A 25971-nucleotide genomic window follows, 5' to 3' on the forward strand; every position below is an offset into this window, starting at 1 on the left:
GACCTGGTTGTTAACTGACACGTGGCCGTGATAGGGATTTCCTCTGTCCCTGGCCATTGATTCCATTCTTAACAGGTTTCTGCCCTCTGCAGATCTGAAGGAGCCAGTAGGGATTGTGATAGGTTTTCCATTTTGTAGCAGATTTTATGGTGTGTGCTTTTCATCTTTCAGCCTCTCTGCCAGCACCCTGTCCGTGTCATCTGGGAGCAGCCTGGGTTCCCTGGCATCAAGTCGGGGCTCTCTGAACACCTCCAGCAGAGGGTCACTCAACTCCCTCAGTTCCACTGACCTCTATTACAGCAGTCAAAGTGATCAGATAGATGTGGATTATCAGTATAAACTGGACTTCCTTCTGCAAGAGAAAAGTGGTTACATTCCTTCCGGACCCATTACCACCATCCATGAAAACGAGGTGGTCAAGTCCCCCAGCCAGCCTGGCCAGAGTGGACTCTGTGGGGTGGCAGCTGCAGCAACAGGCCACACTCCTCCGCTGGCTGAGGGCCCCAAGTCTGTGGCCTCCCTGTCCTCGAGGTCCTCCCTTTCCTCCTTGTCTCCTCCAGGCTCTCCCTTGGTTTTGGAAGGCACGTTTCCCTTGTCTTCTCGTGATGCCCCTCTCCATCAGTTCTCTGCTGACTTTGAAGACTGTGAATTGAGTAGCCATTTTGCAGATATCGGCCTTGTCGAAAATCAGATTTTGCTGGATTCTGATTCAGGAGGAGCCTCCCAGTCTCTTTCAGAGGATAAAGACCTTAATGAATGTGCTGGTGAGCCATTATATGAAGGAACTGCAGGTAAATGCAGCCCTTTGCTTTCATGTATTCCCTCTTGGTGATTTTAAGGAGGATGATTGGAGGGTTATTTTTCCATATAAACAAAAGGGTATGATTCCCCTTCTCTTTCTTTTGAGTAATTGTTTTGGCTTCATTTAAGAAGGAGTTTTTACTTATATACCTAGATATTTTTCATTATCAAATAAAAATCACCTTCCCTATTTAATAGACTTAATCATTTAGTACCTGTTCAGTTGTCCAGAGACACTCTGTGTGTGGTAGCTGACGAGGAACGTATTTTGTGAACCCATTTCATATTTCCAAATAGATTCCGGTTCTGAAATAGCAAGGCAAAGAGGATTGTCTTTTAAAAGTTGGCCTAAAACAGATTAAAACCAAGGCAATTAACATACTAGCTAATTAGTACCAAGGTTCAGTGTTTAGATTGTTGAGGGAATTCTATATAAATACAGTTTTTGTTTCAAGCCAGACTCTCCTTTTCTGGCAAAAGTTAATTTGGAGCAGCAGGTTGCAGTGTATGGTATTACCCTGCCACCTTCTGGCCAGGTGAACTGTTGCAGCCCCGGGAAGAGATTACTAGAGATTGGAGTTCTTAGGCCTGCATTTGTATTCAAAAAGACAGAAACAGGAAAAATATAATGTTTTGTTTGTTTGTTTTCCTTTGCAAGGCAGGAACTTTGAATATGTTAGATGTGATTGTAAAGAGCACAAGATGGTACTCTTGTTGGCAGATGATCACTGTTGGTCTGAGGAGGAGGATCTGTTCCAGAGCTAGCTTGAGACAGAATGTGAAATAAAAGCCCCCGTGCTAGTCTAGAGGAGTCCTGTTCATAGCTACATGTTTTACTGACGAAAGAGGGCAGGGCTCTTTAGAAGTGCTCTTTTCCTGTTCCTAGAAGCATTTTTATTTGTATGTATGGTCCTAAGAATTCTAAGTAATCGATTGGCCAATTCAGATGTGTAAAGACATTGACAAATCCACCGTGTTTCTGTGGTTTCAAATACTGAAGACCCAAGTGCTGTGCCCTGCCAGTGGCCTGGGGCAGAGGGAGGGCCCATGAGACATCTGTGTGGTTTGTGCGCCCCCTCCTGGGCAGATGTCAAAGCTACAAGTAACAGGTTATAGAAATAACCACAAAGAAAATAACCAGGGGAATGGTGCATACGTAATGGCCCCAAAGAAACAGAAAGCCGTGTGGGGCCTTCACCACTGCTTCTGGGAAGGAGTATGGTTGTGTGTGTGTGTGTGTGTGTGTGTGTGTGTGTTAGGGGGTGCATACCACTCCTGGAACCAGCCAAGCCTCCACTCACACTTTAGTCACCAACATGTTTGGGTAAGCACACTACCTAGTCTCTCAGGATTGTGGTTCCTTATCTGCAAAATGGGGTTGCTACAGTAATCCTTGTGTCAGGCTGAAGGATTAATGCGGTGATACATGTGAAGCACCTAACCATGTCTGGCACTCAGCACACAGTTCATGATAATTATTAGTACTCTGTGACAGTGATGATGATAAGTAATAAACTCTGGCTAAACACAATTCTTACCATAAACTATGGAAAGCTATGAGAAGAAGAAAGAGAAGAAAGTGAAATGTTCTCTGTGCCCGTGTTCCATCCTGTGCTTTGAACTTACATCTCTTGACCCTTCAAGCTAGTTTTGCTCTTCCTGTATTTGGAGTGGTATCTACTGACCACTTCTAATGTTCAGTCAGTTTGGAGGGGCAGTAAGTGAGGCTGGATGCTGGAGAAGAGGGGAGAGAGTGATGAGGGGAAAAGTTGCCTAAAGTCTGTCACCCACCCAGTAATCCTGAGGTCTGGGAGTCCTGTCTTGCGAATGTCTCTGGTTGGCCCATGCCTTTTTCCTGACACTTGGGTCTTGCTGTGTCTGAAAAGTTTGTGGCTGGAGACAGGTATCTCTGAATCTTTTGTGAAACAGTTTTTAACTTTTTAAATGCATATATTAGAAAACTGCTGTTAAAAAGTTACCCTAAGAGAAAATACATCCAAGAACTTTGATTGCAGATAATATTCAGTTGCATGTCCAAAAACAAGTGACAGCATGCATTTAACCGTAAAGACTAATTCTCACAAATTAGCTGGGCATGATGGTGGACACCTGTGGTCCCAGGAGGCTGAGGCAGGAGGATGTCAAGGCTGCAACAAGCTGAGATTGCACCACTGCACTCCAGCCTAGGCGACAGGAGTGAGACCTTGTCTCAAAAAAAAAAGAAAGATGAATTATCTTCAGGTTACCAGCACTTTTTTTCAGGGGACATCTGCCCTGCATGTGGGGGTGGTGGTTCCCTATCAGGGACGTTTGTCATCTCCCTCAGTGCTCTAGAGGCTTAGGCAGGTAAAGTCAAGTCCCTTTTATGTAAACTTTGCTCTCCAGTGCCAATCCCTGCTGCATGACACCAACCACGTTGGGATAACTACGAAGGCCTTCCACAGTCAGTCACTGTCATTGTCAAAGTCAATTTCAGGCTGCTATGGTTATTCCTGGGGGTAATCAATAAATCATGTCATCACCTTCACCCCTCACAAAGGGGGGTGGGCAGAGAGAAGGCACTTCATCATCAAGGAAAAAGCATTCCCACTGCCAGAAATAAAAGGGAAAATGCAGCAATCAATCCTGTAATCTGAAGCCTTAAAACTTAAACATCTTAACAAGATGGAAAGTCACGACTCAGAAGGGGGCCGAAATGCATAGCAATACAGATCCCTGCGCTCTCTCTCCCTCACTAGAGGATGAAAGAGCACCACAGGCTTGCAGCTCATTACAGTACAGAGCACAGCCTTAAATGAATGCTCCTTGCTCACTGCAGGATGCTGGTGTATGAATATGAGTTAAGATAAAAGTTAAGTGACCATTGGTGCTAAAGATTCAGTAGCACAAAACGTTTTTTCATGGTGTTGGCTGGTGAGGAGTTCCTGTAAGTCAAAGACATTTTTTCTTAATTTCTGTTAGAATAGTAGCACAGGAGATGTAGAATATGGCATGTGGGGAGAAGGGGAGAGCAAAGGAGGTGGAAACTTATCCATTGAGTAGCTAGAAGCTCTCTGTGATAGAAATGTCACCTTGAGGGACATAGATCATTTCCTATTCCTGAATATATGAAAACTACAGTGAATGCTTGAAAGAAAGAGACTAAGGACCAATGAGAATTTGTGTAATTCATCCCTTCCCTTAAAATATTTCAGGACAAAGAAAAACCATATTCTCTTCCAAGTAATGACTGAAATAACTGGCGTCCCAGGAATCTTATAAGTCATAGTGCCTTGAATTGTTTGCATCTGTAGATTTGAATATTAATATCCTTGACTCCCAGAAGGATATCTTATTTTGGATTGCTCATGACCAAACTGTATGTATTTAATGCTTAACTTTTCCACATAAGACATTCTGATTAGAGCTCTCACCCTCCCCTCCATAGATGTGGAAAAATCATTACCAAAAAGAAGAGTGATCCACTTGCTTGGGGAGAAAACCACTTGTGTGTCGGCTGCTGTATCTGATGAGTCTGTGGCTGGAGACAGTGGGGTCTATGAAGCTTTTGTGAAACAGTAAGGATTCAGCAGGGGTGCTTGTAGCTCCAGCAAATCTCCTTCGCCGTGGGTGTGGGTTATATGCTGTAAATGGACTGCTACCATTAGTCCACTCTTTGGCTTAGTAAGGACTTTAGCCGTTAAAGAAGTGATGTGGCTGAAAATTTCAGTATATCAAAAATGACTTAGCCATGGAAATGATCAACAGATTGGTGTACCCAGAGGCAAATGACACTCTTTAAAATTTAAAAACCTTGATTTTAATGGGAATATTGGAAGAATTCACCAGACTCTGTTTGGCACATGAAGCTTCTCATGTGTATTTCTGAAAGCCTGGAATGTCTCTAGGGTGTGGTATATTTCTAGTAATAAGGAAAGTAGTCATCAGAGAGGCTTTGCCCTAAAGCCCAGAGGCGAACTCTTCTTGAAAAGAGCCTCTAAAACAGTAAGCTTTCACTGGGATCCGTTCCACTGGGAGGGCATAGGAGTGCTGTTAATTCGGATTTTCATTCAGAACGCTAAGTGGCAAACTGTAACCATAACAATTAGTAACCCCATTAATTAACTGTTCATCTACTCCCTGTCCATATAGGCCTAGTGAAATTGAAGATGTCACATACAGTGAAGAGGACGTAGCCATTGTGGAGACCGCCCAGGTTCAGATAGGACTCAGGTAAGGAACGTGTGTGGGAAAGGAGCAGTTCTGACATCTGTGCGGGGCAAGCGGCCTGTGGTGATTCCTGACTTCATTTAGCCTCTCTTTTGACAGATACAATGCAAAAAGTTCAAGTTTCATGGTGATTATAGCACAGCTCCGAAACCTTCATGCCTTCTTGATACCTCATACTTCAAAAGTGTAAGTAAAATCAGTGAAGATCAAATTGAGGAACTTAAAAATTTCCATGTAAGAGAATTTTACACTGTAATCATGCAGTTCATCAAAATGAAGATATGGAAAAGACATAACGGGGCTGATCATGTCTGAATGAATGGCAGACAAAGATAAAAAGGAAAATGTGAGGAAGACTTATTGAGTTTTAATTCTTATTCAACTGATTCTTTTTAACAGTAGAAGCCAAGACTTTTAATCTTTTTTTTGCAACCAGAAATACTATTTTATGCTGTTTTGGAATTTGATTGAAATAGGAGTAAAACTTTTGTTATTGTGTAATTGTTACTACTGTTGTTTAAGGAATTTTCTAATCTTTTACATTAAAATGTAGTGATTAAATTTAATGTATCAGTACAACATGGCCAGTCAAACATTTTGTCATGGTACATGTATGTTTTCATCATCAAGCATTTACTTCCCTGTGACCAGTGAGTTCTTAAGTTATTTCATTTCATCAAACCAAGAATCCCAACAAATTGATGACATAATTCTACACAGTCCATTGCTTAGAGACTGTTTCCTGACAGATAAGCCTAAAAATCTTATGACAGATAAGTCTGGAAGTCTTAGACGCCACCATTAACATTTTCTGACATCAGAGTTTCAGGGACTCTGAAGGGCTCATGGCTGGACAGTACCAGGAAGAATCCAGATTTCGACTTAGCACGTCAGACATAGAATCCAGAATATACATGTCCACTCTGCATTGAAACTTCCTGTAAGAAGTGGATTTTAATAATATTTTGAATATGCATTGTAAGGCTTTGGAAATTTAAAAAGAGCTGTTGAGGGATGATCCCCAAGACTCTATACCCAGCCAGGTGAATGTTTTCCTTAATGATAGAGTATATTCCTTAGTGATAGGACTTTTAATAGAATAAATTTAAGAGTCCTTCATGTTTTTCCTACAGAGTTACTTGTAAATTCACCTCCTAACATTCCAATAATCATCAGAAAGAAGAAACTGGATCTAAGAGAAAAAGAACTAGGTAGAGATTATGTACTCAACAACAGAAGAATAGAGATAGTAGATTTCTTTCTTTTTTTTTTTGTAAAGATGGGGTCTCACTGGGTTGCCCAGGCTGGTCTTGAACTCCTTGGGCTCTCCCATTTTGGCCTCCCAAAGTGCTGGGATTACGGGTGTGAGCCACCGAGCCCAGGTGAGATAGTAGATTTTAATGTGTTGACAAGCATCAAAATTGGAGGTAGGATAGGATTCTAGGAAGAGAGTTGAGCTTAGAGAACTTCCTGAATCAAGGCGTGGGCTGTCCACATCATTAGTGAGATCAGTGAGGAGAGCAGGCATCACGTAGAAGTGCCTAGATCAACACAGACAGCCTGCTTCCCAGGCCTGAGATGAGAAACACCAGTCAGCAGTGTCCAGGAAGACTGGCTTGATATAATCTGTGACTTCTCCCTACCGGTAAATAACTTGTGATGTTGGAGCATGCCATTGATGGCCTTTCAGTAAAGCAGATCACGGAGAAGACAAGTCTACCAGAGATTGAAACAATAAACAGTGAGAAACAATGCACAACTTCAGGAGAAAACTACAGAACACCCCAAGAACACACACCTTCTTTACACTCACCGTAAGGGCACACCTACAATATGCTCTCCTTCAACTAAACCCATCACAGCCATTCTCACTTACCTCATAGGGTGTCACCAAGTCCCTTCTGGAGGCATGGTGATACCCGTGTGGTGTAGGACCAGTGAAATACTCAGCCCAGCCAACGAGCAGACATTTGCTCTTCGGCTCCCCAGCTGGTGTGCAGGCACGCGTTTAGTTGGTGCGAACCTTCCTGACACGTATAGCAATCTTTCCTTAAACCCATATGTAAAAGCCTTGGCGTAAATAATGACACTGCTAAACGTGACAGCTAGTATGAGATAGTCTTAAAATTGTTCTTTTCTTCCCCAACTTCAAAAGTTAATTTTTTGATTATTAATTGTGACAGACAGAGTTTATGCTTCCTCTGGCTGACAACAGCCACGGTATTTTTGTGAGTCGCTTGCTGGACTCCAGGTTGTAGAGATATGCCCCCCCACACGCCCACCCCCACAACAGAATGAGAGAGAGCATACCCTTACCTTCTTTCCCTTGTATATTTGGCTCTTAACTGTGTAAAATCTCACTTTTAAAATGTGGAAACATTTTTAAATCACTTAAGTGGTTAGGCCGCTGGTACGGAAGGCTTCGCTGGTGTGATGGCTGGAGAAACAGAAGATCCCTTCCCTCCATTGCCACTCTAATACACTCCTTCTTTATTACTTTTCCACGAAAGCAGAGGAAAGATTTTCTTCTGCTGAATCTTCAGCCTCCCAGGGACAGTGAGCTGTGTCTTATTAAGGCTCTTTAATCAACAGCAGTGGGCCTCAGGCCCACTAGGTCTTCAATGTGGAATCTCCATAATTAGTATTGATATGAAATACAAAATAATATGACATTACTCAGTTCTGCATTTGAATTACAGTTTTTCTAATGGAGAAAGACATGTTTTAGAATACAGATTAGACAAGCCTGGAAATGGTGGTGGAGGGATAGACTTAGCGGTATTCTCTTTCTGGGATTTAAAGGAAGTTACCTCACGCTGTTTCTAAGAATTGTGGGTCCTCATATAATGTGTGCTCAGAAAAGTCACTTTAAAGTAGTATTAGAAGTTATTGTTTTTCTGTAACTCTTCCTCTGAATTTTGCAAGGCAAGAGACTCTTAAAACAGTTTGTCGTATCTCAGACTTTGGAGATGCTAGACAGTGATATTTTTGAACTGTTATTTCATCTGTTTTAAATTTTCTTAACAATATGCTACTTAGCCTTTCTTTTTCTCTAGTAGGATAATGTATTCCATTCCTGGGAAGTGATCATCAGCATCTCTTGTTTAATACTCAGGATGAGGATTCTGTGGGATAAAGTCACCAGTATCTACTTAGTGTGTTCCTACCTTCCCAGGCTCAGAAATAACTTATTTTGGAATTGGCTGTACATGGGGCAGGTGGGACGTTAAATTCGTCTGCCCTGTGGATTTTCTTCCTCTTCACTTTCCTATCATGTGCCTTTGCTGCAGTCTCGTGGTGAGTGGAGGCTGGGCCGTTGCATGCTCAGGGGCGTAGTCAGCTTGGGTGGGTTCAGAACAGAGCATCTATGCAGCTGAGCACGGACCCGTGATAGCAGCAACACTTTAGATTGATCATGAACTCCATGATCCCTCATTTTCTTGCTTTGCAGATAATTTCAAATGATAGCTGTGAATCTGGTAAAATTAAAGTACCTATGAAATCCGTTTTATTCTTGTTCTTTGCAGATATTTTAGGGTTGCCGTTCTTCCTTCCTCAACTGATGTCAGCTGTCTGTTTCGCACAAAAGTTCATCCGCCCACAGAATCCATTTTATTCAATGATGTGTTCAGAGTCGCCATTTCCCAAACAGCTTTACAACAGAAGACACTGAGAGTAGATCTTTGCTGTGTCAGTCAACACCGAAGGGAAGAATGCCTGGTAGGATTCTTCATAATTCCCATTATCAAATAACATTTACGATTGGATGGTCTGAGAATATAGTAGTTGCTATTTTGCCAGCCCTAGGAATCACTACAGACCTGCCCAACATCTTGGGAAACATCTAGTGTTTTTTCATTTTTTTCTGAAATAGTGGTTTCTGTTTATTCTCTTATTCCAGACCTTTAAAAACTGCTTATAAATTGTGATTTTCTATAAAAGCTGCTTTCTATTTCTAGCTTTTAACCACAGAAGAACTTTACTTTTGTGACAGCTATCACTCATGGAGTGTGCTTACCACTCCCAGTGCCAATGTCAAGCTTTGTGTGAGTGCTGTGTGTATATTATCTCATTTAATCCTCATGACAACCCGATGAAAGATTGGTTATGAAATGGATGATTATCCCCTATTTTCAGATAAGGAGCTGTTTGAGAGGTAATATATTTTACGGTCACACAACTATAAACGATAAAGCCAGATATCAAAATGACATCCCCACATAATTCACTGTTACAAATTAAAATTCAGCAAGACCACTGAATACTATATAGTACCCTTATTCACCTCACTCTCCCCCACCACAGTATTGGAGCTTTTGGGAAGATGTGGTGTTACTGTTTAGAGCAATACGATATTTAAATGCTACAGCAGAAGACTTCACACTTAACTAATTGTGAGTTTAACACGCTGCTGTGCATAATAACCAGAAAACCATTACGTCCCAGTAAAGTTACATAAGCGTTCAAATGCAGGCATCTGGAGATGTGCCCATGTGTTCAGAAAACCATTACATCCCAGTAAAGTTACATAAGTGTTCAAATGCAGGCATCTAGAGACGTGCCCATGTGTTCAGAAAACAATGTGAGTCTCCAGTTGAGCTTTTCTCTGCAGTACAGTGGGAAGCACAGAAACACACATGTTTCATGATGAACAAAGTTTAAGAGGAGTAGGTTTCTTCTTAATTTTTCTTCTTGTTTTCTTGAGAAAAATGTCTGATAATATTATCTGACAATGAAGTTAGAAAGAAGCAAAGATAACAGACTTGTTAGGCTATCAGAAAGGCTTTAGTATCATAGATGTCATATTTAGTATAATAGATGTCAGAGGCTCCAACAAAGTTCATAAACGTGTTAATTGATAGCCTTAAAGAAGAGTGTAATTTAATTTAGATTTTGTCTCTGTGTGATTTGGTGGAATATGAAAGCCTTTATCCTTTACTTTTTTTGCCATTCTACTAACTTATGTATCTAGAGAAAACTGTTGCTATCTGATGTCTTATTCAAGAACCAAAGTAGAGTTTTTATTTTTTTTTCAGTGGATAATGGGTTGTTGGTGAGTAATAATCAAGTCACCTTTACAGCATATTATAAGAAGTACTATGAGGCCGGGCGCGGTGGTTCATGCCTGTAATCCTGGCACTTTCAGAGGCTGAGGCAGGCAGATCACCTGAGGTCAGGAGTTCGAGACCAGCCTGGCCAACATGGTGAAACCCTGTCTGTACTAAAAATACAAAAATTAGCTGGGTGTCGTGGCATGCGCCTGTAATCCCAGCTACTCAGGAGGCTGAGGGAGGAGAATCGCTTGAACCCAGGAGGTGGAGGTTGCAGTGAGCTGAGATCGCATCACTGCACTCCAGCCTGGGAGGCAGAGCAAGACTGTATCTCAAAAATAATAATAATAATTTCACATTTACATAAAGGGCATGCTTAGTCATTAGGTCTTTGCAAAATGGTATCTCACAAACTAATCCCAGGATTAACTTTTAGGTGGGGGGTTATTATTTAGTCACAGCTGAAAATATAACATATCCCCATGTTTTAAAAAATCCAGCAATGCTTTATGTCAGGAGAATTGCATTTTTTTTTTACCCTAAAACAAGCTCATTCAATAATCTTTATCAGAACAAATACTAACTTAAACATTTTATTTTCTCTCCTCTTTATTTTTTTTCTTTGTTTTCTTTCACTTACATAGGCTGGAACTCAGATCAGCCTGGCAGATTTACCCTTTTCCAGTGAGGTTTTCACTCTGTGGTATAACTTGCTTCCTTCCAAGCAAATGCCTTGCAAAAAGAATGAAGAAAATGAGGACTCTGTATTTCAACCAAACCAGCCGTTAGGAGATTCTATAGACTTGGTGAGTCAAAATTAGAGAATAATATGAAAGTAATGTGAAATACATACATAATATGAAAGTAATATGAAATATGGAATGCTACGAGACCAGTGAAAAAAAACATGCTTTTATCACTTTCACTATCCTTCCTTTTCTCCTTTCACAACTTTGTTTTTCCCAGCTTCCTATAAAAAAAGAAAGTTAATTTCCAGCTTTGGCTTTGTTTCAAATATGGTTTGTAAAAGGAGCACTCTTTTCTGCTCACACTTCCTTATAAAAATAAACTTTGACATAGAGGCTTCACTGGTTTTAAGTGATCATGGAAAAAACCTTTTAATTTAAATATATACTTTCCATGCATCGTGTTCACATTGTTTGATTCCACTGTCAGGTTATACATTTGGCACTTTTATATTTTGCAAATTTGAAATTATTAAGCCAAAACAGTGTGTTAGCTTTTCATTTGTAACATCAATAGCCATAAATATTTTCTATTAAATACTTTTGTAAGGACCAGACATGGTGGCTCAGGCCTGTAATCCCAGCACTTTGGGAGGCTGAGACAGGTGAATTGCTCAGGAGTTCAAGACCAGCATGGGCAACATGGCGAGATCCCGTCTCTACAAAAATAACAAAAAAATTAGCTGGGTGCAGTGGTGCACGCCTGAAGTCCTAGCTCCTGGGGAAGGTGAGGTGGGTGGATCGATTGACCCTCGGAAGTTGAAGCTGGAGTGAGCCATGATCACGCCACTGTACTCCAGCCTGGAAGACAGAAAGAGACCCTGTCTCAAAAAAATGGGGGGTGGGTTGTAGCGAGCAACCATACTTCAATACAGTACTTCAAAAAAACTTAAAAAGGGTCCTTTTGTGAGGCCGTTCATCACGAATTTGGCATTTGTGGATATTGTTACTGAATTCAAGTTTATTTTAGATTATGAGGAAGGCATTTCCTAAGCAAAAGTCAGATAATTAAACAACAGTGTTTTATTGATCATCTACTGTGTGTGAGACACTATAGTAGGCACTGTAGTGGGGGTGAAAGGGAAACAAACATCATGGTACATCTTAGATCACATGCCCAGGCTTGTGGTAGACACTAAACAACGCATACAAGATGGCAAAATGGAGTTTTTATCCTTAAGAATGCTTTTATAATGGTCACACTTTATGTAAGTTCTTAAAAATAGCTTTATTACAATAAAATTCATATGTCATACATTTCACCCATTTAAAGTGTGACAGTTTATCCATTTGAAGCACCCAATTCAGTGGTTTTTAGGATATTCACAGAGTTGTGCATGCAACCAACATTACAGTCTAATATTAGAACATTGACATCATCACCAAAGAAGCCCTGTGTGCATGAGCAGAGACTCCCAGTTCTCCCTAACCTCTTTCCCCCAAGGCAACCACTAATCTCTGCTACAAGGCAACCACTAATCCCTGTCTCTGAATTTGCTTCTTCTGGACATTTCATGTAAATGGAATAATACAATATTTGTTCTCTTGTGTCATCTTTCACTTAGCATAATATTTTCAAGGTACCTCCATGGTGTTGCAGTATTAGTATTTTATTCCTTTTTATTCACACATAATATTTTATTGTGGATGTACCACATTTTATCTGTCCATCAGCTGATGGGCATTTGGGTTGTTTCCACTTTTTGGCTATTATGAAAAATGCAGCTATGAACACTTGTATACAAGTGTTTTTGTGGACGTATGTTTTCATTTCTCCTGGGTATGTACATGTGAGTAGAATTGTTGGGTTGTATAGTCACTCTGTGTATAATATTTTGAGGAATGGCCAAACTGCTCCTAGGTGTTGGCACCATTTTGCATTCCCACTAGCAGTGTATGAGGTTTCCACTTTCTCCCTTGCCATGTGTTATCTGTCTTTCTGATTCTGGCCATTCTTGTGGGTGTGAAGTGGTGTTTTACTGTGGCTTTGATTGACATTTCCCTAATGACTAATGACGGTGAGCATCATAGGCTTATTGGCCATTAGTATATCTTTTTTTTTTTTTGAGAAATGTCTCTTCAGAATCTTTGTCTATTTTTAAAAGGTATTGTTTATTTATTTATTTTTAATTTATTGTTATTTTCTTTTGAGATGGAGTTTTGTTCTTATCGCCCAGGCTGGAGTACAATGGCACAATCTCGGCTAACCACAACCACCCCCTCCGAGGTTCAAGTTATTCTCCTTCCTCAGCCTCCCGAGTAGCTGGGATTAGCTGGGATCACAGGCATGCACCACCATGCCCAGCTAATTTTGTATTTTTAGTAGAGATAGGGTTTCTCCATGTTGGTCAGGCTGGTCTTGAACTCCCGACCTCAGGTGATCTGCCCACCTCGCCTCCCAAAGTGCTGGGATTACAGACGTGAGCCACCACGTCCAGTCTGTTTATCTTTTTATTATTGAGTTATAAGAGTTCCTTACCTATTCTTGATACAAACCCCTTATCAGATAAATGATTTGCAGATATTTTCTCTCATTCTGTGGATTGTCTTCTCACTTTGTTGATGGTTTTATTTACGGCACAAAAGTTTTTAATTTTCCTAAAAGTCCAGTTTATCAATTTTTTAAAAATCCTTGTACTTTTGATATCATAATTAAGACTGCTTTGCCTAAACTAATACCACAAAGATTTACCCCTGGGTCTTTTTCTAAGAGTTTTAAAGTCCTCTATTTAGGTCTCTGATTCATTTGAGTTGTTAATGTGGATCCAGTTTCATCTTTTTGTATGTGGATATGCAGTTGTCGCAGCACCATTTATTGCAAAAACTGTTCTTTCCCCTTGAATTATCTTGGCACCCTTGTTGAAAATCAAGTGTGAGGGTTTATATTTCTGGACTCTCAATCCTGTTCATTAATCCGTATGTCTGTACTTAAGCTAGTACCACACTTCCTTGATTACTATAGCTTTGTAGTCATTTTGAGATCAGGAAGTGTGGATCTTCCAACTTTGTTTTTCTTTTTAAAGATTATTTTGGCTATTCAGAGTCCCTTGCATTTCCATAAGAGTTTTAGTATCAGTTTACTAATTTCTGCAAAAAAAGATAGCCAGGATTTTCATAGGGGTAGAATTGGACCTGTAGGTCAGTTTGGAAGATACTGTCATCATAACAGTTCTAAGTCTTCTGATCCATGAACATAGGATATATTTCCATTTATTTAGGTCTTTAATTTCTTTCAATAATATTTCATAGTTTTCAGAGTCAAAGTTTGCATTTCTTTCATTTTTCTTTTTTATTTTTATGTCAGATGGGTAATGTGCTGATGTCCTAATGAGATTTGAAGGAGGCATATGTCACACATGAGCATGAAAACCTAATCATCACACTTAGGAACTACAAAATGATCAGTGTGCGACTTCTTTTGTTAAATTTATTTCTAAGTATTTTATTCTTTCTGATGCTACTGTGAATGGAACCAGGCCTTTAAAAGTTTTGTTCATCATGGCCCCATACAACAGCATAAAAAAGATCTATACATGACCAAGTGAGATTTGTCCTAGGAATGCAAGGTTGGTTTAACACTTGATAATCAATAAATTATATCAGATATTTTATCATGTAAATGTTTTAATCATTTAAAACAAAGTTTGAGGACCCACTGAAAGAGTGTGATGTTTCAGTACATGTATTCATTATGTAATGATCAAATCAGGGTAAATTAACAAATCCATCACCTGAAACTTTTATCATTTCTTTGTGATGAGACCATTCAAAATCCTTTCTTGTAGCTGTTTTGAAGTATATAATACAATGTTGTTAATTACAGTCACCTTACTGGACATTAGAACAGCAGAACTTATTCTGCCTCTCTAAATGTAACTTGATATTCCCGTTGAATAACCTTTCCCTTTTCCTCCTCACCCTCCCTACTCTCCCCAGCCACTGTGGAACTGTTTACTCAGTTGCATTTTTAATTGTTGCACAGTTGATTTTATTTGTCTTGTATCCTGCAACCTTACTGAACTCATTTATTAATTCTAATAGTTTTTTTAGTGGATTCCATTAGATTTTCTATAAGATCATATTGTTTGCAAATAGAGGTGATTTTACTTCTTCCTTTCCAGTCATATGCCTTTTATTTCTTTTCTTCTCTCTCTCTTTTTTTTTTTTTTTTTTTTTTTTTTGCCTATTTGCCCTGCCTAGAACTTCCCAAACAATATTGAAAGAAGTAGTAAGAGCAGACATCCTTGTCTTGGTCCTGATCTTAGTGGAAAAGCTTTCAGCCTTTCACCATTAAGTATGAATTTGGCCATGGCTTTTTCATAGATGTCCTTTATCAGAATGAGGAAAAGATCTTCTTTTCCAAGTTTGTTGACTGCTTTTCATCATTAAAGGCTGTTGGATTTGTAAAATGCCTTTGTTGCATCTCTTGAGATGGTCATGTGGTTTTTGTTCTTTATTCAATTGATATAATGTATTAATTGATTTTCAAGTGGTAAACCAACCCTGCATTCCTAGGATAAATCTCACTTGGTCATAGTGTAGATCCTTTGTATGTTGTTTGACTCAGTTTGCTAATATTCCATTGAGGATTTTTGTGTCTGTATTCATAGTTTTCTTGTGATAGCTTTGGTTTTTATCAGGCTAATTCTGGCCTCATAGTATGAATTAGAAAGCATTCTACCTTTTGGAAGAGTTTGAGAATAATTTGTATTAATTCTTCTGTAAATGTTTCATAGAATTCACAGGTGAAGCCATCCAGTCCTGTACTTTTTTGTGTGTGTAAGTTTTTGTTTACAAATTCTATCTCTGTACTTCAGTCTATTTAGACGTGTAAGTATTGCTTTTTGAGTCTGTTATTAGGTAAAGTAAATTTAGCATTTACCTTTAGCATTGCATTGCATCTTTCTGTTCAACTGAACCTTTTATCATTATGAAGTGTTCCTTTTTATCTCTAGCAATACCTCTTGTTTTAAAATCTACTTTGTCTGGTGTTAGTAAAGCTACATATCAGCCTTCTTGGGTTAGTGTTTGCATGGTTGATCTTTTTTCATCCTTTTACTTTCAACCTTTCTGAAATACTGTATTTAAAGTATTCTACTTATAAGCAATATGTAGTTGGTTTTGATTTATTATCCAGTCTTAAAATCTTCATCTTTTAATTGAAATATTTAGCTCACTTACTTTTAATGCTATTATTGATATATTTGGATTTGATCCTATTATCTTCCTATTTGTTTTCTTTTAATTCCATCTTTATTCTTTTTCTTTCCTTGTTTTGAATTAATTATTTTTAAATTTTCATTTTTCCGTCTACTAGATCTACAGTCTTTTATTTTTTGCAGTTTCTCTGGAGATTATAGCATGAGTTTTTAACTTATTAAAAACTACCATAAATCAATTCCTTTACTTTTTCCCAGACAATGCAAAGATTTTCAAAGACTTTAACTCCATTTTATACCCTTTCCTCCTTCTCTGCTATTATTGTCATATATTTTGAATCTCACAAGATATTATTATTGTTTCATTGACAATTAGTATTCATTCAGATTTCCTCACATTTTTACCTTTTGTTATATTTTATTTCCTTCTGCATTATTGTGCTTCCATTTGAGACATTTTGCTTCTGCTCAAAGAATTCCCTTTAATATTTCTTTTACTATAGACCTGTTAGTATCTATTTCAACTTCATTTGTGAAGGATGGTTTTTTTGCTGCATATTCAGAATTCTAGGTCTGCAGTTATTTCTTTGAACATGTTAAAAATATCATTTTATTGTCATCTAGCTTCCATTGATTCCGTGGAGCTTTTGGAGGATGACTTAATGGTTGGGTCATATAGCATTATTTCTTTTACTGCTTGTAAGATTCTCCAGCAGTTTCACTCTGATATGCTAATGTGATTTTCTTTTTGTTTATACCACTGAAATTCTTTATCATTTCATTCAATTTTTTGAGCATATTATTCATAAAAACTTAAATGTTTTTCTCAGTGCCTGTAGTGTATGGATCATCTGTGGGTCTGCCTTATTTGGCTATCGTTTCTCTTGACTTTCACTCTTTAGGTCCTAATGAAATACTGGATATTACGTATGAGGATAACTGACTGATATCTTCCTCCAGAGAGGATTTTATATTCTTCTGAAAGGCAAATGACAATATGGGTAGCTTACCTGAATTATGTGGGGACCTGAATTCCGGTTTTGCTCTTCATAAGACTGTATGGCACAATGGAAATATCTGCTTACTATTTTAACCTGATAGCAGCTGTTTTTTTGCTTTGTTTCTCAGCTTCTTGTTCTGCATATAGGCAGCTTAAGAATGGCCAATGCCATGACAGGAATATCATGCAGAATATTGAGCTCACTTTACAGTTCATTTTCTCTAACCTCTTGTGAGTTGACTGCCTTGGTAGTCCTGAACTCAATTTTAGTCTTCCCATCCTACTGACATTGTCACTGTTCTAGGCAGCCACAGTCTGTTTAGCCTGTGTACCTCACCACTAGAATTGACAAATACCCTAAGGGAAAAGAGTGACAATGGCTCACCTTATTATATTTCTGTTCTGCCTGGGATCTTGGCCCTCTAGTCCTGATTGCCTTTGTTGCTTTTCATTGCTTTAAAACAGCTGAGAGGTTTTGCTTGTTTGGGGTTCTATTTTATTCAGCTTTCATATTTGTTTTCAGCAGGAGAGTTGAATCTTCTTTACAGATAGTAGTGTAAATTCACCTCTGATGAGTTTTTAAATCATTTCTTCAAGGATATGATGTTAATTGCCATATGCTTTCCATTCTCCAGGATGCAGTGTCAGCCTTACTTGCAAGAACATCAGCTGAGTTGTTAGCTGTGGAACAAGAATTAGCACAAGAAGAAGAAGAAGAAGAATCAGGACAAGAAGAGCAAAGGGGTCCAGATGGAGACTGGTTAAACAGTTATTTCCTTTTGCTATTGGGAACTCAAAGATGATGTGTTTACACATCTTACAATGAAACCTTTGTAGGCTCATGGTTTATTCCAGAATTATGGAATGCACTGCACCTTCAGGAAGCTATGCTAGGAAAAGTCTGTCCTTGGTCATTAGAGAGTTAAGGAAGTAACGGCAAGATTGTGGGCAAAGTTAAAACATTAGCCAGATTCTTTGTTCTTGTTTCGAGTAATTTTAAAACACTATTTTCTGAGCTTTTTTTTTTTTAAGTCTAAACTTGATTTTGATAGATATGGTAGCTTATTGTAGAGTTATAATTTTAAAAGTGACTCTATTTTTCTTTTAACTACCTGTAAGTACCATTTAGGCTCTAGGAAGACAAAGCAGGTATTTAAAAAACAACTTCTGAGTACTCATTTCTCTGTTTGTTACCACTCTTACCTTCTTTTTCTGTGTCCTTCCCTTTATCCATACCCAATCCTTTAAAAAGGGGGGCAGAGAGGGAAGTTATTACAGTTTTTGTCCAGGTTCATATATATATAAAGAGCTATCCTTCCTGGATTGTACTGTTTTCTCTTAAAACAAATTTGAGTGAATATTTCACTCATTAAATATATATGTAAAATCGTTTGAGTTAATTTTTGATATATAGTTGTTTAGACTGTTATGTTCAGTTGAACTACTGTTAACACATGTGCGTATACATATATAGCATGCATTTGTATGTGTGTATATAGAAAACTTTTTAGAAACTTAAGAGTGACAAGGTATATCATAAATAACGCAGTCATGGACATTTGGAAGGAATAGCTTTCTACTGTGATGTAAAAAGATATAGATATACTTTGTCTTTATCAAAAGTCCTTCATAGTGAATAAAAGTCACAGCTCTGCAAAACAAATAAATATGAATATATGAGAGTGATTATAAGGTTCATTATAGTATCTTTAAATAGTAATTCTCATATATGTAAAATACAATTTGTTTCACACATATTTCCAAACAGTACACTTACTATGTAAACAAAGAAATTTATAACTCATAGTAGTCATTAATGGTTCCCCTTATGTTCACTTCATGGCTAGACATTTATTAACTAGTCTGTGCCAGTTTGTCGTTATGTCACCAGACAAATTAAAGCTGAACATTTAGTTATCAATGGAAAGAATGTTTGCATTCGGAGAACATGAAACTCAACAGAGTATGAGATGTTCTAAACCATCCTAGTACTCCTGCTTTATATATTCCATATAAGCGGTATTTATCTTCTGGAGCACCACTTACACCACTTAAAATGCCACTTCAGCCCGTGCCAGGGCTTTTGTTAAAAATGAGTCTTCTGCTAGTTTAGAAGAAAAACTTCCTTAACATAGGATTCTCCCTGCTAGACCGTGAGCACACTCAATAAAATGAGTATTTAAAATCCTTACTTATTTATTCACTCTTAGCTGAGAGTGACTCCATTCTATTATATGATTAATTGTACAATAAATGAACAACGAATACCAAGTTATTTTGTAGTGAGTGTCAATATTTTTAAATGCTAACAAACATTAAACTCTATATGTAATTTTCAGAATATGTCTATTTTAATATCTAGAAATTAGGTTAAATTTCATGAGTTTAACTTTTTAATACCACATTATGGTGATTTTGCTACAGGTTACTAGAGGGTGAAGTGAGGATTTTATTTTTTATGAGACATTTAGTTAAAAAACCCAGCCAAAGAAATGGCTTGGCTCATTATATGTGAGTCTGTTCGTTTCCCAGATAACAACTTAGCATGCCCAGGCTGCGTGTTCATGGAGCATGCCTGCCTACCAAAAGTGTGTTTTTTTTTGTTTTGTTTTACCATAGGCTAACAATGCTGAGAGAGGCCTCTAACGAAATTGTGGCTGAAAAAGAGGCTGAAGTTAAATTGCCAGAGGACAGTAACTGTACAGAAGATTTAAGTTCATGCCCTAGTGTGCCTGAGGTGAACGAAGACAGGAACAGGAAAGAAAACAACTGTGCCAAAGACCTCAGAAGTCAGCCACCTACTGGAACACCAACACTGGTGACTATTCCACTGTTCCGTCTTAAAACTGATGCCTCACAGGCGCCATGTGGACTAGGGAGATGCGTGCCTGTCTCCTTAGGTGTAAGTTCCGTGTCAGGATTTTGTGCCGAAAGCTGATCGTGAAAGGCGTGTGTGGGAACAGGCTCTGAGAAGCATCATAAATGCTTTAAAGTTTTAAAATGGGCCCAAAATATTCTCCACTTATATTTGGAGAATATATAAGAAGAGAAATAGTTCTAGCTACTTTAAATCTCTATAAATACTCTGTGAATATTAAAAGTATTTTCTGAATTCCTTGGATAATAACAGGGTGTCTTGTGTCAAGTTCCGTATATGTAGCAAGCTTTATTTCCATTTCAAACATGAAGTAAACATTTAAAGTTCATTTTGGTTAGGCGATGCCCTGATTGGAAAGGTGACAGGTGACTTAGTTTAGGCACAAGTGCCAGCCAAGTTATTAAACAAGTAACTTTGCTAGTTAAGTGAGAGATGTATTGAGACTCTCAACCCCATATGGGGAAAATATTTTCAAGCTTTGAGGATGCCCACACACTGGGGATATTAGTAATAGAGTTTAGAAAATTATAATTTTGTATTCCTGAGAAAATAATATTATGCCCTAAGAACTTCCTTTCTCAAAGGAGCAAACTTTCATCAAGAGGCAGGTTTGGAATCAAATTATACCTATAAGATAAAAAACAGACATCTGCCTGTGCCTACTGAGTTTGTATTTTGAGAAACTTCCATTTTTACTTAAGTTTTATTTTTGTTCCATTTCTAAAGATCCAGTAAAAATACAACTCAGCTTCACAACAATTATGTTTATACATGTATAATTGCATATTCTATTTAAACCTACAAGTTGGTGGTATATTTCATTTTCTTATATTTAATTATCTTTATCATTTATTTGGAAAACAGTGTAATCAGAAAGTTGAATAAAGTTTAATGATGATATATACCCAAATAGGATTCTTTATAAAATCATTTTAAATCTAAACCTTCATTCTAATGTTCGACCTTGTGGAGGCAGCACCTCTATTTATGGTGCTTGTTGGACAGATACCACAGTGCCTGCCGTGCAGAACTTCCCAAGAACTCACACTGCCCGCTGTGCAGAACTTCCTAAGAACTTAGCAGAAAGCCACTCTTGGTAGAAAACTGAAGAGAAATTCAACCCAGAAGTACTTCAGAAGTACTATAGTCTGTAATGCAAAGCCTTTCTCTTAGGAGTGGCCATAGTGCTCCATGAGTCTCTGTTGTAACATTAGATATTTTTTCTTTCTTAGAAGAAAGGAGCATAATGTTTACACATCTTTCAGCTCCTGACAAGCTGTTAACTTCTCTTATAGGTTGACAAAGAGACAAACACTGATGAAGCCGCTAGTGACAATATGGCAGTTCGCCCCAAAGAGCGCAGCAGCCTGAGCTCTAGACAGCATCCCTTTGTGAGGAGCAGCGTGATAGTGCGCTCACAGACCTTTTCTCCCGGAGAGCGGAGCCAGTACATCTGCAGGGTAAGGTGGCGGCGCTCGCGGCGAGGCTCTGGGACTGCAGCTTCTTCCCTGCTGGTAGGGAATGGCCTGCAAAGGAGAAGACTATGCACTGGGAGTCTTCACATGACAACTACAAATGCTAGAAATGCCATAAAATAGATGTAGAATATCACATGCTTATGTTCCTTTTCAGTTTGTTTGTTTTGCCGTCAAATTTAATGTCTCCTTGGTTGCAATGTGATTTATTTGGCAAGTAAGCAAAGTTTAAGGATCGGAGTGCCAAGTATTCATACGTTATTTGGACTTCAGTCTGTATTTAGAAACATAAAGTGGTTTTTTGAGATATATGTGGTCTGTATATTTCTATTCTATATCTTGTGTCCTTCAAACCATGTTAGTCTTGTTGAACTGAGAATTGTGAATTGCATTTTAGAGCAAAAATCCTCTTTTAATAATGCTTATAAACACTGATCACATCCATAGTTCTGTGAAGAAAATTATGAGATTTGTATCAATTTGTCAAATTCTGCTTCTAGAAGTATTTCTGATTTATCTAGTAAGACAGACATAATATTATAAACTGGGTTAGAAATCCTTTTTAAATTCTAAATTTATTCATTCAGTTCAACACGTTTTTATTAAGCACCTGCTTTTAAGCACTTTCCTAGATACTTGGGATTCATTTAGAAACAAGAGACTCAGAGCCCTGCCATTGTAGAGTTTACGTTCCTGTGAATCGAGCCAGACCACAAGCAGTAAATATGATGAACAAGCTGTGAAGTATCTTGGAAGGGGATCAATGCCATGGACAACAGTAGTGCAGGGGGTTGGGGGTAATACGCAGGATTCAGAGCAGGCTGCATTTCAGTAAAGATTTGAAGCAGAGGAGACAGTGGGCATGGGCTATCTGGGCTGAGAGCATTCTAGATAGCACAGACTGTCTCAGCTCTGACCTTGAGCTCAGTGCTTTGTGCAGACCTTTCTTTAAAGAAACAAATACCATGTATTAGCTAAAAATACAAAGGATAATTTTATTTAAAAAATATATATAAGTAGCTTAAACATATGATTTTTGATAGCCACTACCAAAAGGCAGCTATTTAAATTATTTCCAGGCATGGTGGCTCATGACTGTAATCCCAACACTTTGGGAGCCTGAGGGGAGCGAATCACCTGAGGTCAGAAGTTCGAGACCAGCCTGGCCAACATGGTGAAACCCCATCCCTACTAAAAATACAAAAATTAGCTGGGCATGGTGGCATGCGCCTGTAATCCCAGTTACTAGGGAGGCTGAGGCAGGAGAATTGTGTGAACCTGGGTGGCAGAGGTTACAGTGAGCCGAGATCATGCCACTGCACTCCAGCCTGGGTGACAGAGTGAGACTCTGTCTCAAAAAAAAAATACATAAATAAATAATTTAAGAAAATGAAGTTATTTAACGAAACAGAACAGGAAAAACTTATTTGAGGGGATTGTCTTAAAAAAATAAACTCTTAACTATCGCTACCTGCTTTACTTGGTAAACGTCTCAATCCCAAACTTCTGCTTGCACTCTGTTTGATATGCAGTGATTTTTTTTTTAAATCTTTTGTTGCCAGTTAAATCGGAGTGACAGTGACAGTTCAACCCTGGCTAAAAAATCACTGTTCGTGAGAAACTCCACCGAACGCCGCAGTTTGAGGGTCAAAAGGGTATGTATTCCCTCAGTCACATCCCACTGTCCCTGGACCAGTCCAGAACTGTGACTTGTGCAGCACAAACTCCAGAACTACGAAATGAATGTCAGTGCTCCATGCACTTGGCCTACTGAATGCAGCCACTGGGATGCACAGAGACGCAGATGCCATGGCTGCTGTGGAGATGTGGGGTTGTGAGGGCATTTATTCATCATTGGTGTGGAACCTGTGATGGTTAAGACTGGAAATGCAGTTTCAGTATCTCTGGAAAAGGGGCCTGCTGAGCCTGCAGGGGTATCAGACAATGGTAGAACACATTTCTGATGACACTGCATACCATGTCCAGGTCTTGAGCGATTGTGGGAAGGGGTGTAAGACCTGGTACCTTTTCTGAAGGACACACACGCTGGTAAAGGAGGAACACACAGTTTTCGTTACTTGCTTAAACAGATATCTTTAGAAAGTTCACACTAATGTGGGTGGGCAGCTCAGGTGGCATTTTCCTGGAGGTCATGAGTCTCTGCATGAGCTTTAAGGATAAGTCTAAGAGAATAAGTGAATTAACAGGTTGGACTGTTGAGGTAGTTCAGAAATGCCTGTTTACTTGCCAACAGCTGAAATACTAAAGGAAAATATTTGTTTACTGTGATCATTTTGGCTTAAAATGTGTGGTTTGGTGAGTACAGACCACCACATGTGCTGAGCTCTGTCGATGGCGAAGAGCTCGCACCCTCAGGAGTCCATGGTCTAGAGGAGGACGCAGCACACACAGGACTGTCACAGCTGTGCCGGGTACGATAGGGAATGAGCCCATCTAATTGAGAGAGTCAGAAAGACTCAGTTGGCCAGGGGTGGGGGGTCTCGACACTTGAATAAAATTTCAAGAAGAAAATGGTAGCTTTGGGGCTGGGTGGGGGTGTGATGGATACTGGATGCTGTGAGTAGGTGGCATAAAATGATACTGGAGCAGGGACACACAGGACATGAGGATTGTCAGGTTCTGCTAACAGCTTTGGCACTGTGGATAGGAGGATCAGGCATGAAGGCGGGGAGGATAAATCAGAAGCATTGTCATCACCAGGGCCACTCTGGTCTCATGCCACCATGTGCAGAGTGAGAGATGCCTGGCCAGGCAGCAGTGGGTGCCCCTGGTTTAACTTCCTAGTTACTTGAAAGGTGTAAAAGCATATTTCATTTTTCTAGAGGCAGATGAGATGTGCTGGCATTTATTCAGCAGTCATGATTTTCAGGAAATTCTGAGATGTCGATTTTTCAGATTACCAAACTTTATGCTTTAAAAGCACCCAAATTTTTATCATCTTGTGTGAAAAGTCTTCTCAACTCCTTTCTAAGTCACTTGTCTTCTTAAGCAGCACATACTCTCAGGGATAGTTTCACTCTTCAGATAAATATTAACCAAAAGTGTTTATGAATCAAGGAGCTGAGAAACGGTTGGGTTACTGATAAACTTAGTGATCAGGACTACTTGACACAGACAAAGGTTAATCCTGAAGCGTGTGTAGAAGATGGTTTTAAATGGTTTTTAAAAGTAGACAGATATGGTTTGATAGGAACAAGTGAGGAATGGTATTCTGCTTTAAGAATTACAGCATGAGCAAGGTATAGAGGTGTATGAGGACAAAAGTATCTGCAAAGATGAGTAAAAGATTCGCCTGAATAGAAGAGCAAAGCGCCAAGTGTGTGAGTGATGAGGTTAGAGGGGTACCCACCGGCAGTGGTGTGCTGCACCCTCCTCATGCTGGCTCACGAGAGTCAGTTGTGCTCTTCTCTTGCCAGTTAAATCGGAGTGACAGTGGCACATCACAGTCATAGCTTGAAAATGGTGATGGTAGGAGTATTTGCCACATAGAAACTGGCAAACCCTGCAAATCAGTGCTTTCTTCTCTCCTAGAGAGAGCCAGTTATTAAACATTTACCAGCAGACTCTTGTATATGGAGTCCTTAGGCTCTGTGTGCATGACAGCTAGGAAAGATTTCTGATTCTGAACAGTGAGTAATACAGTCAAAGATGATGTGTGTCTAGATGATTCTTACTGAGTAATGCATTTGTAGAGAGGAGAGGGTAGAGGTTGAATAAAGGGAACCTAAAAATAAGAATGTTACACAAGACCATGCAATATGTACTGGATGTGGAGGAAGAACAGGAGGACACAGTAAGAGTGATTCTGACTTGGGCTAAGGCTCTGAAATCAGAATAGGGACAGACAGGCCCCTCCCTTCTGCCTGGCATGAGCACTACCATTATTCCAGATCTTCAGACTAAAATACTTGTCAAATTTGAGTCCCTCCTCACTCATATCAAATAGTAACAGTTCTTACTAGCAATCACTTATTTTGCATTCTGTCTGCCAGTAATCTAGGCAAGAAATACCTCCTTGTTCCCCTCTGCTGGTACAGTCTCACCTCTCACCCAGCCTTGTTTAAAATCTCTTCCTCAAGTGAATGGGCCCTGACCCTGAGTGATCCATCCTCTTCCCTGACTCCCTGTGCACTCCTGCGCTCACTCACAGCTTCCTCTCGCTTAAGGTCTCATGTCATTCTGCAGTCGAAGTCTTCAAGGGCAGAGATTGTGTCTTCTCTTCCTAGTACTTTGCCTGCACAGCCCCAGCAGACGTTTATTCATATATGTTCAATAATTATTGCTTGATGAATGGGTTAAGATTGCCCCTGGGAAGAGCCATGGTGATTCAGTGGTGAAAGTAAGTAGCACACAATGGGAAATCAAGGAAGGCAACTCAATTTAAGCATTCTAATTAGGGAGTCAAAACCTAGCAACATTGTCCAGCTATATTCAGGCCGACTGTCATGGATATGATAAGAGTTATATGTCCTGAAATGGAGGAAACAGAAGTGTCTTGCAATGTATTTATTTATTACACGAGGCAGGCTTCATGTAATCAATTGGTCAGGCTAAGTAAGCCAGGCTGTACTATGGTAACAACTTTAAAAATCTCTGCGGTATAAAACAATAAAGGTTTATTTCTTGCCCAG

General features: G+C 39.1%; 2 protein-coding genes and 1 non-coding gene across 8 annotated transcripts in view; 1 reads left to right on the forward strand and 2 right to left on the reverse strand.

Moving 5' to 3' along the window:
- Nucleotides 1-25971, reverse strand: part of DCTD (dCMP deaminase) — a 500232-nt gene that overhangs the window by 365994 nt on the left and 108267 nt on the right. The gene's annotated exons all lie outside the window — the stretch shown is intronic.
- The window catches only part of WWC2 (WW and C2 domain containing 2), a 218253-nt gene that overhangs the window by 162029 nt on the left and 30253 nt on the right, over nucleotides 1-25971 (forward strand). For 3 of the 6 annotated variants that reach the window (XM_078002451.1, XM_028848907.2, XM_078002450.1), the window contains 10 exons: nucleotides 172-791; nucleotides 4229-4358; nucleotides 4933-5013; nucleotides 5110-5196; nucleotides 8538-8730; nucleotides 10706-10867; nucleotides 17602-17726; nucleotides 19586-19868; nucleotides 21140-21304; nucleotides 22882-22974. In XM_078002451.1, coding sequence (XP_077858577.1) covers nucleotides 172-791; nucleotides 4229-4358; nucleotides 4933-5013; nucleotides 5110-5196; nucleotides 8538-8730; nucleotides 10706-10867; nucleotides 17602-17726; nucleotides 19586-19868; nucleotides 21140-21304; nucleotides 22882-22974 — 1939 coding nt within the window. The remainder of the gene's footprint in view (nucleotides 1-171; nucleotides 792-4228; nucleotides 4359-4932; nucleotides 5014-5109; nucleotides 5197-8537; nucleotides 8731-10705; nucleotides 10868-17601; nucleotides 17727-19585; nucleotides 19869-21139; nucleotides 21305-22881; nucleotides 22975-25971) is intronic. The other 3 variants (XM_078002452.1, XM_078002449.1, XM_015139578.3) reach the window with 1 other exon arrangement.
- LOC114678593 (small nucleolar RNA U13) lies at nucleotides 14106-14209 on the reverse strand. The gene has a single exon (XR_003730027.1). It is a non-coding gene; the product is annotated as a small nucleolar RNA U13 (small nucleolar RNA).

The sequence above is a fragment of the Macaca mulatta genome, chromosome 5, assembly GCF_049350105.2.
Source record: "Macaca mulatta isolate MMU2019108-1 chromosome 5, T2T-MMU8v2.0, whole genome shotgun sequence".
Taxonomy (NCBI): Eukaryota; Metazoa; Chordata; class Mammalia; order Primates; family Cercopithecidae; genus Macaca; species Macaca mulatta.